Genomic DNA, 17,316 nt, shown 5'->3' on the forward strand with positions numbered 1-17,316 from the left:
CAGCTGTGTGCATTGGAAACTTGGTGACAGTCTCAGCCATGAAAGCAGTGACAGCTGATCCCTTCTCCACCCTCAGGCCACTCCCCAAGATCCATTTAGGAATTACTCTTTGCAGTACCTTGTTTCAGAGTATCCTGTTCAAGGCCAAAGGCTGGTCACTGCTTTTGAGCAGTTAAAGTTCTCATTAAATTGGGTTTCTTGTATTTCCTGTGACAAACTGGTAAATTGGGTAACAGTTCCATCACTGCAGGACCAGGACAGAGGGGCTGGAACCTGATGTTCCACAAGGAAACCCACAGCTCAACCAAAGCAGGTTTGGTTTATTTGAATGGCTTCATTCAATATTCTACAAAGGTAACAAACTGCAGCACGGGGCACAGTCATAGGAGAAGGGTTCAGTGCAAAACACAACTAACTACGGCCAGGGAAGCCCAAAGTTTCAATTAATTTTATTTTTTTTATTTTTATTTTTTTACAGTGTACATTGTTAAATAATGTAAAGAAAACGCTTGTAATTCAGAAACAGATTTTATGTGGAAAAAGATACTCAAAGTGTAATATTAAACAAAATAATTTAACAGTTCAGTAGCATTAGTTTATTCCTCTAGACTTCAGTTATTCATCCACAGGAGGAGAGGGAGGGAGAAAAAAAATCAATGGTAAATAAAACCAGTTTTTGCATAACATTAAGTGAAAAAACGACCTCAAACTTATTAGATCAAATTTAAATAACCATGTGCTGCATCCAGCTGACCAGTTCCTCTGCCACGAGTGTTGCCCTTGTCTCATTACTGCCTCAGCTCTGTCCCGGTCCTGCTTCCCTGGGTGTGCTCAGGAGCTCCCCCTGCATCCATCCTCTCAGGGGTTCCCACCTGGCCTCAGCCCCGGGGCCGCTGCTCTCCTGCTCCCCCGGAGCCTGCCCTGTCCCTCTCAGCCTGTGCCCACCCTGCTGCTGAACAGGGGACAGGGACCGAAAGCATCCCACACGTTTCTTTGTGAAAACAACAGCATGAGAACAGCTGCAGACACCAAACTCCCCACTAAGGCCCCAGCAGGGAACAGAGATTAAAACAAACGTGGACAAGTAACAGCCCTGTGATGCAGCAGCCTCCAGGACACCGGTGACATCCTGCCAAGCACCAGGAAGCCACACCCTCATCCATCACAGCTTCTCGCAGCACTACATAAATACTGGCTGGTATTATTTTGACTTTGAAGAGGAAACCAGTATTTCTTAAATGCAAAAAGGGAGAATGACCAAAGCAGAAGATACAGTACAGGTACTAAGAGGTGACAAGTGACAGACAGTGACAGTCCTGGTACCAGCTTGAAATTTGTTAAGAGTGAACAAAATTGTAAATCCTCCAAGTAAGACAGAGGAAACTTCTTGATGCCGGCTGCTTCAAGTACATCCATTGCCGGCAATGGACGTTGCACCAGGACAGTCTGTTCCTGGCTTAAATGAATTTTACCAAAAAAAAAGGTAAGAAAAGCAATCCCAGCAGACAAGCCCAAGCCAACGAGCAATGGCACCTCTCCCTCAAGTCACATCCTGACCAAACACCTTTTCCACTTCACAGCTGGAGTCAAACTGCATCTTAAGTTGGGCCTTTCCCAAAGATACACGTTCTCCCCATCCTCTCTCCGCTCCTGACCCAGCCCTCCTGCCTCCAGAGCCAATATTGGTTAAGTCTCGTTGTAGCCTCACCTGCATCCCTCCGTCCCAGCCCACCTGGCCCCTGTCACCCCTCACCTTCAGCTCTGCCCACCTGGATCAGTGTTCCCCCACACAGAACTGCTCGGCCCCGCGGCCTCGGTGACCTCCCTTCCTCGCGCGCTCCTGCTCCAACGTCCCGGGCGCTGGGCACACACATCCTGCCCTCACCTGGCCCTCTGCCCGCCTGGGCTCTGCTGGGAAGACGACGCTAAACTGCAGAAGCAAGAGAAGTCCAAGGCACTAAAATATCCAGCAAGCATACTGGGAGAACAGACAAGTATTCAAGTACATTAATTTATACAATTTTACATTCACATTTATTTATCTAATACAATGAAAATACAAAGGAAAAAGTTAAAGTGTCTCCAATAAGTATAAGGATATAGCTAGCTTTTTTTCCCATTTTTTCTTTTTAACTTTTTTAACCCTCTATATTCCACTCATTTTTAAACTACTGTTGTCCAACAACATTTATATAATCACAGTGTTTCCACATCAAAACTGATGGTAAGTACATGTCCGCAGGGAACTTTAAAAATTTTTTTTAACAATTTAAATTGCTCTAATGCTGCAGTCAAAGCTGTTAATATCTTACTTAAAGCAGTAATGACCTATCAAGCACGGGCTGCACCACAAGTCCATTCGTGTGCCCCATCATTTCAGAGCCAGATACTATTGACTGGGGAGAGGGAGAGGAGGGGAATTTGGACAGCTTTTTCTGGATCTTGGTTCTTCAGGAAGAGGCGAGAAGCATGCTAAAGCCTCATGCTAGGGTTCAGCTCTCCCACCTCCACACGTGTGGATTCAGCCTCCAACCAGAAATATTTAACAGCAAGACTGTATGGACTGACCCCCTGGCTTCTGCTCCCAGCCCTCGTGGCACACGAGAGCAGCCCCCCTCGGTGGAAAGCACTGTCCCATCACAAGGATGCCGATCATCCTCCTCCCCCTTCCAAGTGTGTGGGGAAACTCCCGCTACAGAGAGTCGACAGCAATGGTTGGAAAAGAGAAATTCATTCCCAGTCTGGCAAGCTACCAGTTCATTGCAGCACTAGTAGTGATACAGGGCCCCATCTCCCTCCCCATGTCCTGTCCCGAGGTGTAGCCAGCAGGGTCTCTGGGCACGGCTAAGTGGTCCGCAGGTTGGAGCCTGGAGGGTTGCTGACAGACTTTTGCAAGTTGCTGATGTTGAAGCTTTGCAAAGACGTGGCCCCCACGGGCTGGAACTGGCCGAGCTGCGGCGGCGCCGGCGCCCCCGGCCCGCTCCAGGGCGGGGGGAAGGACGCTGCCGGGTAACCGTACTGCTGCGGGGGGCACATGGCCTTGCTGAAGGGACCTAAAGAGGTAGCTGATGCTGCAGGGATGGGTGTAGCACCCAGGGAAGATGTCATAGAGATACAGAGCTGACCTGGTGCCGAAAACTTCCTTGCCATTCCAGGGCCCTGAAAGGCAATCCAACAACCAAAAGAACTTTTAACTGTGGAACTTTAAAAACCATCAGTCCACCCCTTGGTCTACAATGGGTATTCACAGGGCAGGTCATGACCCTCCCCTTGAGATTTCCCCTTCCCTTCCAGAGCAGGCAGTACATCCTCCACAAGAAGAGCCAGCCAGCAGTGGCTATTATTAGTCCTAGTTGGTTTGAAGTGGAGAAGGCAATGATTTTTTTGATGTCGTTTTGGGTAAGAGCGCATGTGGCCGCAAATAGCGTGGATAGGGCCCCTAGGCATAGGCACAGGGTTAGGGCAGTTTGGTTGTTGCTGAATAGGGCTGTTGTTGCTGTCCCAGCTATGTTTGAAACCCCAGGGAGACAGAAGGACCCCCACCACACCCCTCAGGGTCCCAGCTCACCTCGTAGTTGCTGTGCCCTTTGCCAACTTTCTTGCCAGAGAGGTTCATGGCGTCGCGGGCCCAGTTGTCCACCAGCTTGTGCAGGTCGTCGGTGAAGGTGCCCTTGCGGCTGGAGGCGATGGCCGTGGGCTGGCTCTGGGGAGCCTGGCTGTTCACTGCAGCCCCCACGGTGTTGGTGCTGCTGGTCCCTACAAACACAAACACAGCCATCACACTGGGCTCGGCGCCGGCCTGCCTCTAGTGCATTCAGCAGCTGTGGTAATGGCACACCAGGAGTTAAAATGCCATGCAAATTAATTCTGAGCTTCAATTCCAGGACACACTGAAGTGGGAACTGCAAGGACTCCTACAGGAATTTTCTCAGAGTGTTTCACAGATGGGTTTACTTTGCAAGAAGGGCTGCAAGTGGTCATCCTAAGAGGGGAGTGGCAGCAGCCTACAGGTGTTTGTAGGAGAAAAAAAGGACATTAGATTTCAGCACTGAGTGATGGTACAGGCACGTCGCTCTCTCATCCTACACCTTCTAACCAGCAGCAGCCACTACAGGTACAGGTCAGTTCCATCTTGGAGGACAACGCTGGATGCTGAATAAGGAGCAGTAAAATCAGCATCACCAGCTGCTCTGTAGCAAATTATCTCCGCTTTGTGAAATGAAAAATTCACCCAGTTTACAAAAAAAAAAAAAAGAAAAAAGCCAAACAGCAACTGCTGTTTCCCACAGCTGCCATACTTATGTTCTTGAGGATAACCAAATGGGACTGTCTTCATCCACCAAACAGCCAGGATCTGCAGGAAAGTTCTGCACTGCAATAAAGTTTGCTTTTTGCCTCCAAAAGCATTTTTTTGCCATTATGTTCAGATTTACTAAGTCAGAAGAATAAGCATTTGAGGTCCAAACAACTAATACAGCTTAAAGAAGGCAGAAGTGAGGGTATTCCTCAGACAAGCTGACAGGTTTCTCTTTTCACTGCAAGAACACAAAACCCCTTCATATAAATGCCAGGTTTCAGTTCTGCTAGAAAGCTTGCTGAACATTATCCTGTGGGGGGGGAAAACCAACCTAGAAGGTTTGTTTTGCATAGCTTTCCTATGCCACTCTTTATATAAAGAAGCAACTACACTCCAATCTAGGTTTTTAAAAGGCAGACCTCATAACACAAAGCAAAGAAGTGGTGTGTTACCTAGGATCCTAAATTCCCAGCAGTACTGCAAAGTATCCTCATTCACAGCTGTGCAAGCGCCAGTTTATCACTACAGCAGACCCAGCAACAAAATCAGCATCAGCAGGGCTAAAGACAGCACTGCTTGCACTCACCCTCACCTATTCCTCAAGTTCCTCAAATATTTCTACTTGCTCCCTGAGGAGACTGCACCTGGGAAATCCATGAACACCTGAGTTTATGGCAGGCATTTCTGAAGGGAAGCCATTGAGGGGGATCACAGCAATGCCAGCAATGAACATCACATCTCTACTACAAAGGCCCAATGACAGAATCCCTGTCTCTTGCCTAGCAGTTCCTTCATCTGTCCCACTTTCCCTGGCCATCAGCCACATTCCTTGCCACCACTGTATCAAAGAAAGAACTGGTTCCAAAGCCCTGCAGGAATGTTTCGTACTGAGGAGTGGATTAGGAAGGTGACATACTTACTATGCAGGACAAATAAAGTGTTACTGCCTCTAGTAGTGCTGAGGAGGGAAGGACACTGATCCCACCAGCTCAAGCATGGAAGTGGCTCCTGGGCTGGTGCCCACAGGAGTTGTTAGTGGGGGCAGACATGCAAGAACACAGGGCAAGGGAGGAGAAAGGTTCCCTGAGCAGGGAGTGAGAGGAGCAGGGACACACTGGGTGCTGCAAGGAAAGTGAAATAACAAGAACCTCAGGCATGCACCGTGTGGGAAGAGCTCTGGATACAATCATTTGATAAGAACAATGATGTGAAAGGTAAAGTTAAATACAAATGAGGCAAAAGCAAGGAAGAGGTTACTTGTGGGAGGGGGAACACTGCCAAAACCAGTAATAACCACATTCCACCATGAGGTGCATGCAGGAATTGACACACTTGCTCTCATCCTCTTCAGGATGGTCAGAATCCACTTGTGCCATTTCACATTTCCACTTTAATCACTAAGTACTCTGGATCCTGGACCTACACCAGAGTTTCCTCAGCTTACAGAAGGGGGAAAGTCAATCAAGGCATAGACTACAGCACTTTCAGCTGAAGAGATGAAAGATCCCTTAGGGGAATTCAAGAGTTTTCCAAAGAACTAGATTGGTTCAGGGTGACAAAGGCTGCCAGAGCTTTGTCTCCCAGAGTGGCTTCGTCAGAGAGCTCCAGTCTCAAGTCAAAGACACAATGGCCTCCAGCAGAGCTCTCACCTAAGGTTCATTTAAAACTGACTCGTCAGGAATTTTACATTTGAGCTCTGACACTCAGTGCCTGCAGAAAGTGCCATCTAGAAGAGGCTGAAAAGCAAGTGCTTCAACTTGTGGCATTCATGGAAACAACCCCCACATTCCTGCTCGGTCACAGCAGCCATCCCCAGTTCTGCTCTGACATGAGGCATCTCAAGTGAAACAGGCTCTCTCTCTCCAGCCCACTACCTACAATGCCTTCATTCTGCTCTTGGATTTTTTCCCCATAAACCACAGTCAAATGACACCTTTAGAACAGTCTTAAATGACATGTGCACACACAGGCTTTTCTGAACATCTCTTGCTTTGGGAGACACACTGGAGATCTCTGATGGCTTTCTCTGAGGATTTAAAACATTGGAGGGGTGTCTGCAATTGGATCCATCACTGAGGTGATAAGCCCCATCAAATCCCAACCCAAGCAGCTGCTCTGAGTACAGCTCCAGCGGGTTACAATGAGCAACTGACCCTGATGTCACTGTCACCAGTGAGAGCAGAGCTCCACAGGGAAGGGGAGGCTCTGCCTGCCTCCACCTGGCTGCAAGGGCAGCACCAGCCTAGCCAATATTCTAAGGACAGAGCACACATTAGAGGGCATAACACAGACAGACAAATGCTGTGCTGGAGACAGAGTCAGGGACATAAGGCTTCAGTGACCAGGAAAAGCTGATGAATAGATTTACAATCAGGAATTGGAGATAACAGAAATAAGATAATTACTACAGAGCTGGTTGCAAGGACAGACTTTTTTCACCATCTTCCCTGAAGCACAAAGAGAGAGTAATTTGTTAAAGATAAGAGAAACAGTGAGAAATGTTTAGTATCAGGAAACATTACAAAAAGCTTGGTGAGAAACAGAGGACACAGCACAGCAGGGCTTTAACAGTCACTACTGGGACATTCCAGACAAACCCAAAGACTCGTCTGACAGTTTAATCACAAAGAGAAGAGGCCCAGCCTCCTACATTTATTCTTCCTAATTCCCAAACCATTGTGAAGAATGGCAGGAGACACAGAGGTCACAACTGTTATCAAACAAACAGTCACAACTGTGGCTGTTATCACAGAAGGAAAAGCAAGGACATACTCAATTTTTGCCAGGACGTAGGAAGCATTTTACAACTATCAAATTTCAACCAGCAACAGATTTATTTGATAGGTCAAGTGCTTTTAGTTTGTCACCCTCTTTTCTCAGATGTGTGAAAACAGTTCAGGCATTCCCTGCCAAGCTGTACCCACTCTGTTTCTCCAGCTGCACAGTTAAAAGCATCAATCACTGCACTGTTTCCTCAACAGCACTGATTCCAAGCCAGTATCTTCTCCAGCTGTCACTCTCCACAGCAGCAACAGCACCTCAAGGACAGGGCTCCAGGAAGCAAGCAGCCTGCAGCCAGCCAGGGGCCAGGCCAAGCTGAGCCATGCCAAGTACTACCTGCTTTTACAGGACAGCTACAACACCCTTTTCAAAAGGAATCTGCTTCCCTTAGCATCAGTCCCAGAAGCACAAGACACACATGCCAAAGGACTCTTATAGCCAGATGAGAGCCAATTTACAGCAAGCCTAGGCCTTGGAAGTAAATTATACTCTCATTTATTCAGTTCAATGTCAATTCTAGAAACAGACTGGCTGTTCTTCATGTTCCCTTCCCCCAAAAAAGAATTTTAAGTTAGCTTTGGTAAGAATTTAACTTCTTCCAAGAAAGGAACGTTAAATCTGGATAGTGCAGATGTCAGTGCACATTTGCACTTTAATATACACAGCAAAAACATTTAAAGTTGCTAAATTTGAAAAATTAAATCATTTCAGTGCTTAGATCCCAAACCCAGTGAAGTGGATTAGTTAGTGCAAAACTGAACAGCCAGGAAGAGGTTTTCCCTTTCCTTTTTCAGAGGATGGGGCTGCTCATTGCAGCTGTCTCTGCAGAAGGGCAGGCCCAGCTCCCACACACAGCCCTGCCAAGCACAGCAAGACACAGGATGCAGATGTGTGGTACTGCCATGCAGTGCAGCAGCCAGGGGGCTCCTGACAGCACCCCAAACTTCCTCACACCGAGTCATTCCAGAGGGTGGGAAACAAAGGTAGGACATTTAAAGGGTCCAGCATAGGAGATATTGCAGCACTCCCAATAGAAAGCATCACACCAGCAGCCTTGGCTCAAGCATTTTGTTATTTCAGCCACATCAGAAGTTTGAGGCTCTCTTGTAAGTCTGGCCTAATGTAAGTACAAATGAGAGGATTCTGAAAAGAGCTGCAAGCTACCTTGTGAGGGCTGACAGGATGTCTAGAAATGTCTATTTACCCATTTTTAATGCTACTTGTTTTACATTTAATTTATCTCCAACTCACAGGAAAAACTTCTAAACCTGAGCCCATTAGTAGGTAAGGTTCTTTTGAGTTTGCCTGGAATTATTCTCTAATTATTTTAAAACCCCTCTAACACTTGGATCTTTAGCCAGCCATCTGGCAATGAACACAAGTCATCACTGCAAGCTGCCTACAGGTGGCATCAAAGCTCTGCACTGCCACCAGCTTTGGGGACACACATCCAACTTGTGCTGCAAGCACACTGCCAGGGAGGGCAACACTCCCCCCACCACTGCTGAACTGTCCAGCTAAGGGATAACCTGGAAAACAAATCTTCCTCCATCTTCCACTACAAAGATTATCCCCCCTACAAGTCTCACGTCATTTAATTTTGCTGAAGCAAAATTACCAATGGGCCTTGCTAAGTCTCCCCAGTTTGTGTCATTTCACTGACCTGTCCTGAAAGTTTCCTCTCAAGGTTTAGAGAAAATCAGTGCTTGCTATAGTGAGTTTAACAGCAGAGAACACCAAACATGAGAACCCAAACTTCCAAAGGTGTGCTAAGAGCAGCTGAGCTGAGCCATGGGATGGGAGGGAATACAAGGTGGCAGATGAAGATGGACTGCATGAAACAGATCCAAGCAGCAGAAACAAAAACCAAAAAGACAAAACAAAAACCAGACAAGGAAGGAGTAAAGGTGTTACACACAAAGAGCCAAGCAGGGCGTACTCAGAAATCGGGTCCTCCTGCCACCAGGCTTGAAGGTCACTCTCTCAGATGCACAGTTAAACTTCGCACAGCCTGTGAGAAAACAAGAACAGGGAGAACAGAGAAAGGAGAGGAGAGGAGACACAACACCACTACAAGATGTTAGCAACTTGAAGTTGGAAGGATGAAATGCAATCACGACACACAAGAATAAGTCTCAAAGTGCAGACCAAGGAGTACAGAGACAATATACGGAGTGAAGAGACTCCCTCCAGCACCTCCAGACACGAGGCCAGGGCTGCACTGCTACTCTCCAGGACATAACCCAACTCTACACTTGCAATCTATAGGAAAGCCAAATCCTGGCAAAAGTCCCCAATTTTTAAATGGTACTGCACAACTCTGGATGTAAGGAGATGATTCAAGTAGCTCCAAAAGGCCTGAAATATTTCCTAATAAAAAACTCTATAAAAACTTCTTCCTTAAAGTCTGTTTCCATTTTCTGTATGCACTTCTTCAGTTTCAGCAAAAACACACATTAGAATTGATGTATTCAAACTGTCTATGGCAAAGCTTTTCAAAAAGATGTGCAGAGGGGAAAAAAAACCTACAACAGCTAAGTTCAGATAAGTAAAGCAATCATCCCCTAATGACAAGAAAAAAAACCCCTCCTTTACTGAATAAATCAGAGCTGTGCCTGAGAAATTATTTGATAACATACTAATAACAAGCTACCCACTACCTGAGAAACCTGACTACATGACCAATTTACTACTCCCACCATTTCATGCTCCTACACTGACTCTTCTTTCCAGGATAACGCACAATTAAAGAACATGAGCCTTTTTTTACCTTTTACTGTTAAAAACTCCATTGACAGCAACAGCCAAACCAGCTAGGAAGTCTAAAAGGACTATGACTCTGAGTCTTTGCAAACTCCAACCATTTCAGTTATCTGTTAACTTCAAGCCTGTCCTGCCCCTTCCTTGGTCTGATTTCCAACCCCCCAGTCTCATTGGTCTCTGAGCCAACACCTTTCCCAGGTCAGCAGAATTGGCTGCTGCCACCACCCCACTGCACTCCCTTGTGCTGTCCTTGGGCTTTCAGACCTTCAACCACCTCACACTTCACCTGAGTGAGAAGCTACAAACCAACTTGCCAACAACATCCTTATCAGCCTCCAACACAAGCTGGGGACCCCAGAGCCACTTTACTCCAGGAATTAAAAATCAAGTGTCATAAAGTCTACAATTAAATTTCACTGCTAATGACACCAATTGCAATTGGAGTCTTACCTTGGCCTGGCGCCGAGAGGCTCGGTACCGAGAGGGCACCGTCACTGGTGAAGGCAGAGTAGAGATTTTCACTGGAAGGTGAAGGTTTCAAGGGCTGTAACAAATGGTTCTGCCCAGTCTCTGGCACACTGCCAGGAGGATGAAGGGTCTGCTGAGGGGGCAAGACTGATGGTGCACTTTGAGCTGACAGGTTGCCTAGAGGAAGAAGGAAGGCAAAAAGTTTTGGTTTGCATATATTTTTGAACCTGATCAAGCATGACAATCCAGGCAAGAGAAGGAGAGGCAGGGGGAGAGAACTACTCCAATTCCTGAGAAAGCAGTGAGATGAGAAAAATTCCCCAGTTTTAAGACAACTCTGTTGTGGTTTATGTGCTCACAGAGCTTCTCTATCACACAGCAAAGCAGAAATGAGCAGGGTGAGTGGATACAGAAATCTCAGCATGACGTGGAATTACCAAAGTGAATACGCAAGAAGCGGTATCAAATATTTCTGCTGGCACTGCTGGCCCTCCAACACTGCTCCTGCAATCTGTAATCCTGTAATCTCCAATTACCCAGAGAGTATCTGTCACCCACATCACCCAAGCAGTAAACAGAACTAGTTCCTGAGTTCTGTTTATCAGAAAAATGGTCTTAGTAAGAAAGGAAGCCTTGACAATTGAAACTGGTTCTCCATTTGTAAGTACAACCAATCTTCAATTCCATGAAAAAACACCACTATATTAACTCACATCCACTGGGAGCTGCTGCAGTGTAAGGACACCAGTAATATCATGCTTAAGTGGTACTAAATTAGAAAAAAATTCTCTGCAGATGACTAAAGAGACCAGACCCATTCTGCAAAATCAGTTTCAGGAGGGAACAAGCACAGTTTATCTTTAAACACCAAACTTTTCTGCCATACTGTAAATTTACACTTTTCCTCCTAGTCAGAGCCCAATGACTGATATAAAAAAAACACAAACCACAACTTTAAAACTGCTCTTTCAGTGGACTGAAAAAGTCTCAAGCAAGACTACCAAACAGCAGAAGTAATTTCAAAAATTATAAAAGAAATTCAGGGAGGAACTGTTACACAGACACACACGCACTTTCCTCAAAAGAAAAGACAAAGATAGAGAGACAGAATGAGAATGAGAGATGGTACTTGGTCTGTTTAATCTGCTAACAATATTGAAGGAAGCCTCACCTGAGAGCTGAGGGCTTTTATGTCCCTGGGAGCTGCTTCGACTGGACTTGCTGCCTTTTCCTTTCGTCGGTCGTCTCCTCCTTCCTGACAGGGGTGCAGCTGGGGGAATAATGACTGCAGGTGGAGCCTTGCCCAGCTTCACATAGAGTGACTCAATCTCCTGCTTCTGGCGGCTCTGCAGCTCCTGGATCTCTTTAAGGTGCCTAACAAGTTACAAAACAGTGGGATTTACAGGAATTCTATGTATACACAGAGCTGCAAACAATTCCTCCCCTCCAGTCGAGCCAGAGCTGCTTCTTTGGTCAAACTCTCAAATATTTAAGAAAGAAGTAAATAAATCTTTTCCACTAAATAATAACCACAGAACACTTGCCATTTTCCCGTGTACTCTAGCCCTGGCTAGAATTCCAAAACTATGTTCCCAACATTGCAATCACAAAACCAGAATAAACAGAAGTACAAAAAAAAGCATTCAAATGCTACAGGAATAGCTAGATTACTCATTTTCTCAAACATATGGCCTTGGAGACTTCTACACTAGTATTGCCTTACAATTTGTTTCAGAGCAGTTGTATACACAGGATTTAAAACTGCCAGCTACTCTAAGAAATAGTACGACTTTCAGTATAAATAAATTAGTAGGTCACATTGCTTCACTTCTAAATTCTTCTTCTGAGCCTACAAGGTCTCTTCAGGAAAGGAACCATTAGGAATGCCAGAAATCCAGAGACTTGTGTGTCATTTTCAAACAACACTAGGTTTTTCCCACTAACTCCAGTGATATGCAAATCTTTCTTAGATCTACAGTCTTATCCATAGTACAGCTGGCAATCTACACACAATAAGGTTACAGGGTAGAAAATTCAGCCCAACAAACAAGTGGGCTCTTTTGTTATAATTTATACTGCTTTCCCACTAAAGAACCTTGCTTCCCACATAAATGCTGACAACGGCTCCTGACACTTAGCAAAGGGTAAGGGAAGAACAGGTGAAATTCATATTAATGCTGTTACATCTATTCCATACACAGCCACCCAAAGGAGAAGCCTTACTTCCATCCAACCATTACAACCACCCAAAGAAAAACCACCCTTACTTCTCCCGCAACCGACGGAGTTCCAACTTCAAGTCTTCATCTTCAATATCCGACTCATTGTCACTGCTCATGTAGGAGGAGTTGAAGGAGTTGCTAAGGCTCTGAACAGGGAGGCTGATCTTTGATCCCAGGTGCTGGACAGAGTCTGGGCTCCCTGAGCCATCATCCAAATCCTTAGCCATGCCACTGAGGAAAGCGACCTCCGGATCAGAGGATGGACCATTCATTTGTGGGGACTGCCTGGACTCCAACTCTTTCTTCGGAGCTGCAGCTGAAGAAGCAACTTGTTCCAAGCCCACAGAGAGAGGAAGAGTCACTGGCTCTTTCTCAGCACAGCTGACCTCATCCCGAGCCTTGGACACGGAGAAGCGCCCCACTTGATCCGTGGCCGTGGTCACCTGGAAGCGCCCAACCTTGGTGGCCTGAGCAGCGTCTGCCAGCGCGGGAGCTGCCCCAGGAATGCCATCCACCACATCCAAGGGGGTGGCAGCCACAGCCCCGCTCTTCCCAGCCTGCTTCACCAGCGTGCTCTCTGGGCTACTGCCAGAAAGGCTTGAAGAATCACTGGAGGTGGTTTCAAATTGCACTGGCTTCGTGTCAGGTTTGTCACCCTCTTTTAGCACATCATCCACTGCCACCGAGACCTATAATAGAAATACAATCATGCAGACTTCCTTAGTTTTTCCTTAACATTCTGCTTTTATTTCCCTTAATGGTAAGATGCATCTGAGAGGGGAAAATAACTCATTTCCTAGGTATGCCACAAAGCCAGCCACTGCTTCCCACCAGGCAAAACACTGCCACACAAAGCAGCACTTCTTGTAATCTGGAGGATTAACTCCAAGAAACAGCAGCCTCAGATGGGGACTCCTTCACCAGCAGAACAGAATACAGTGAACATCCCAGCCCTGATAGTGAAAGAGCAGCCCAACATTAAAGACCAAGGCCAACACCTGATGAAACCCCGTGTTCACAACTCTAGGCCTGCACAGACTGTGCAATCTCTGCCCTGAATGGAAACAGCATCTGCAGACCTGCTTTCACAATCTCTACGAGGACAGCAAAGTCCTGCACATGGCACACTGAGCTGGCACTGCCAGGAAGCACCCAAAGAAGCTGCACCAAGAGCCAAGTGAGTTTAGCAGCTGGTACCTGAAACCGCCCCATCTTCAGCACACTGGCTCCTCCTGCAGCACCCACAGCATTGCTCTCTCCATCACCTGCTGCCAAAGCTGAGGAAAAGGAAAATGGGATTAAAACAACAAGGAGCAACAAATTATTTCAACTCCAACCATTTCTTTTTATGTACTTCAAATTCAAGTAGCTGTTAACTCCAAAGAGGCTTCTAGACTCAAAGCACCACATTAAAATGTTAATTATTGTTAAGTCGAAGCATTTTCCTACAAACCTTCCCTGCACAGTGTATTTGGCAAAACTACATTTTCAGGCAACAAAAAAAAGCACACTCATTTCAGAGATGTGAAATAGACAACTAATAAAAATAGAGCTTTATGAAAGACAAAACTTATTTTGATACAATACCCAGAGTGACTACCTAAATTTCACAACACTGGGGACAAATTATTCACCAAAAAGGGGCAAGTTGAAGAAATGCTATAAGCCACATTTACTCAAAGCAGTCTATCTGAAGCTCTCCAAGCTGGATTTTTAGGTGTCAGCTCCTAATTTTGTTGCTCTGTGCACTGGCAGTATAAAGTTACAAAGCTGAGAAATAACATTCTATTTTTAAATCAGTTCTATTGGACAGCTTGCTCTGTTTATTAAGCAACTTCCCAGTATATTTACCTTTACCTTCTAAATTTAAAAGACAAAACCCAACTAATTCTATAGCAGACTAATGCATTCCACATTATAGTTCACCAATGTCCCAAAATTAGAGTATATAATTTATTTTCCTTCACAGTTTTATTGGCTTCTGAAGATTTGTTATTCAACTTCAGAAGCCCACACATGTTAAATAGTGTTTACTAGACAGCTCAAGAAAAAATTTCAGCACCATATTAACAGCTTCTTTTAAAAATAGAGTATTTAAAAAATGAAAACAAATAGATGAATAATGATAGGAAAATCTCAGATTATTTTTCAAGTGTTTATATTCCCCCCCCCCCAGTAACTCAATCCATACAGATTGGAAAATCATTGATCATCCAGACTTTAACTGGTGATCATCCAGCCAACCTTCAGTTGTTCTAAAACAGAAAGAAGTCTGCGTCTCTTACTACCTTAAATTTTTACTAGTTTAGGCTTAGCTTCTCTGTTGAAACAGAAATGAAACACCCTTAGGGTAAGGGAGAGGTATCCTACATGCAGAACACAGTGTAATGACACAAAATGGGTCCTATTGCTGTTGCCAGGAACATAGCACATGACAGAAAACAGTTCCTTCAAGTCCTGATACTGTACCATAGCAGCAGAGTAGAGATTCTTTTTGACTCTTAATTTAGCATTTTGGAAAGCTTTAACTCCTAAATGAGTCACTACAATACACACGTATCTATCAGTCCCCCTCCTCATGGCCCACGGGGGAAAACTTCAGTCTGGCTACTAAAAACTAATAAAATGCCCTGAAGGAACTGCCATTCCATAACTCAGTAGAAAAGGCTGTAACCTTCCAAGTGGTTATTCTGTTCCATTTTGATTTCTATCTCCATGCTGAGGAATCACCTAAAGTAATCATGGCTGTCTTACCATCCTTCAGACTCTGTGTTGCTGTGGACACCGGCCCAGTAACCACTGTTGATGCTACTGAGGGCACAGACTGCAGGTTCAAGGAGGAAAAGAAAATAAATTAAAATACTTAGCAGTTTTCATTGAATGCCAACAAATCCAACACGCTGCATATTACATAATTTTTTTGCTTCCAACAAAGTATGATACATGAAAAGACAAATGCAAGACACGAGATTTTACAGGCCTTATAACCCTGAGGCTGTGAGCAGACCACCCCTTGGCCTGTGCAGAAATAATGCATAAATAGCCACTTGTATTGTCAGTCATTGTCTGCATTCAGTATCCAAAGCTCTTTAACAGAGGCTTTTAAAATTTCAGATCCACACTTGAAACAGCCCTCCCAAATTAAGACTGACATATCACATATTGCTTTTTAGTTCTCTTTCCCTTTATTCCACTGTCACATCCATTTCTAGTTTGGTGACATCACCAGGAAAGTTGGAATAACAACTAATACCAAAAAACAGCCTCAGGAAATTACATAATCTATTGCAATATACAGACTTTCCCGATTTTGGTTGACTCAGTCCCACAAACTGGAAGATGACTCTGAATTTTTATTTTTAAAGGTCTAAATACTGGTGTAGTGATATTAAAGGCAGTGACCTAAGAGTATGACTTTGGAAAAACACTGAGGTTTTCCAAGACTACTAAACTGCCAACATTGCAAACATACACAGGCAGGAGCAGATGTCACTGGCACGGTCTCTGGACTAAGGGTTCTTCTCAGCTGAGCATCCAGATCTTCCAGTGGCTGTTGGGACTGAGAAAGAGAAGAGTAAAACAGTGTCCCAGCTCAGGAAAAACAAAAGCATTGTTGAGAGACAGATATATTCAACACTAAAATTTAAAGCACTCAATGCAGCTTCCATATTTCTGTCTAGCTTCCCTCCTACACATTTAGATTTAACATGTATAGCATGGTAAGACTGGAAACAACTCATGCAACATACTTGTTTAAAAACAACAAAACACAAAAATTAACTGGAACTTAAAGAAAAATAAACTCTACAATACCACTCAAAACCAATGAACCAAGAAAAAACCCTCAAGTTCCCTCAGAGAGGCTATATAGATGGATTGACTTGGAAAGGATGGAGAGGGGCAGAATCTCTCAGGTATGCTTATTACTTAGATTTCAGCTATTTCAGTTAGAATACAAGATGTTTTTAAACTTGGCCAATTGGATTGGAGAAAGGAAGAGAAGAATATTTTACATAAAAATATCTTGAAGATAAAAAAAGTCTCAAAGTCTCAAAATGACTAAATGAGGGCCATGCCCATAAGATACACTGAAAGAAGAATGTATTGTCAGATACCATTAAGCTGCAATTCTGACCCTACAGAACCGAAATTTTCATCCACATCATTGAACATCATTAATCTTTCCCAAGTACAAAAAGAAAAGCTGTATATGTTTTTAAAACTGAAGCAGGGATCATGACAACATAAAAATAATACTACTTTCCACTCAAAGTTAGAGGTACATAATAGCATAAAGATGCTTTCAAAAGGTTGCCAGGATAACATTCTTCCTGACATGTGGATTTCAAAACAAAACCAAAACCCTAGGAACCATAAAGCCTGTATCAATTCCATTGTACAAAAAAAAAAAAAAAAAAAAGCAGAAGATGCAGACTTGTATGGCTCCATTTAGAAACCCAACTGCTTAGTGACAAGTGAGGTAATTTAATCCAACACTGTAAAATAGAGGGGACATGTTACCTGAAATACTAAAATACTCTCATCACTTATGCTCTCAAGAAGATATTTGCTTCAAGTAAACAAATGGCCACCAGAATGATCAGGAAATAAAAGATTTCCTTATAGGAACAAGGGGACCAAAATGAAGCTTGAGAGATTAATCTAAATACACTTTAAAAAGCAATTAAGGAATAAACGGAACAGGTATTTAAGAGTATAGAACAGACTGTTCAAAACTGGTCTTGAGATGACGTGTATTCTGTCTGCAAATTACAAGTGTGCTAC

General features: G+C 44.4%; 1 protein-coding gene across 14 annotated transcripts in view; it reads right to left on the minus strand.

Moving 5' to 3' along the window:
* Positions 1-437: 437 nt before the first annotated feature.
* WNK1 (WNK lysine deficient protein kinase 1) overlaps positions 438-17,316 on the minus strand; it is a 97,468-nt gene continuing 80,589 nt past the window's right edge. For 6 of the 14 annotated variants that reach the window (XM_063153896.1, XM_063153893.1, XM_063153892.1 and 3 more), the window contains 10 exons: positions 16,004-16,090; positions 15,286-15,355; positions 13,729-13,808; positions 12,577-13,220; positions 11,481-11,683; positions 10,292-10,486; positions 8,997-9,089; positions 6,703-6,744; positions 3,569-3,756; positions 438-3,159 (listed from right to left, as the gene is read on the minus strand). In XM_063153896.1, coding sequence (XP_063009966.1) covers positions 2,845-3,159; positions 3,569-3,756; positions 6,703-6,744; positions 8,997-9,089; positions 10,292-10,486; positions 11,481-11,683; positions 12,577-13,220; positions 13,729-13,808; positions 15,286-15,355; positions 16,004-16,090 — 1,917 coding nt within the window. In that variant the 3' untranslated portion in view covers positions 438-2,844. Of the gene's footprint in view, positions 3,160-3,568; positions 3,757-6,702; positions 6,745-8,996; positions 9,149-10,291; positions 10,487-11,480; positions 11,684-12,576; positions 13,221-13,728; positions 13,809-15,285; positions 15,356-16,003; positions 16,091-17,316 lie in introns of those variants that run through there. The other 8 variants (XM_063153887.1, XM_063153889.1, XM_063153888.1 and 5 more) reach the window with 8 other exon arrangements.

This window comes from Melospiza melodia, chromosome 4 (assembly GCF_035770615.1).
Source record: "Melospiza melodia melodia isolate bMelMel2 chromosome 4, bMelMel2.pri, whole genome shotgun sequence".
Lineage (NCBI taxonomy): Eukaryota > Metazoa > Chordata > Aves > Passeriformes > Passerellidae > Melospiza > Melospiza melodia.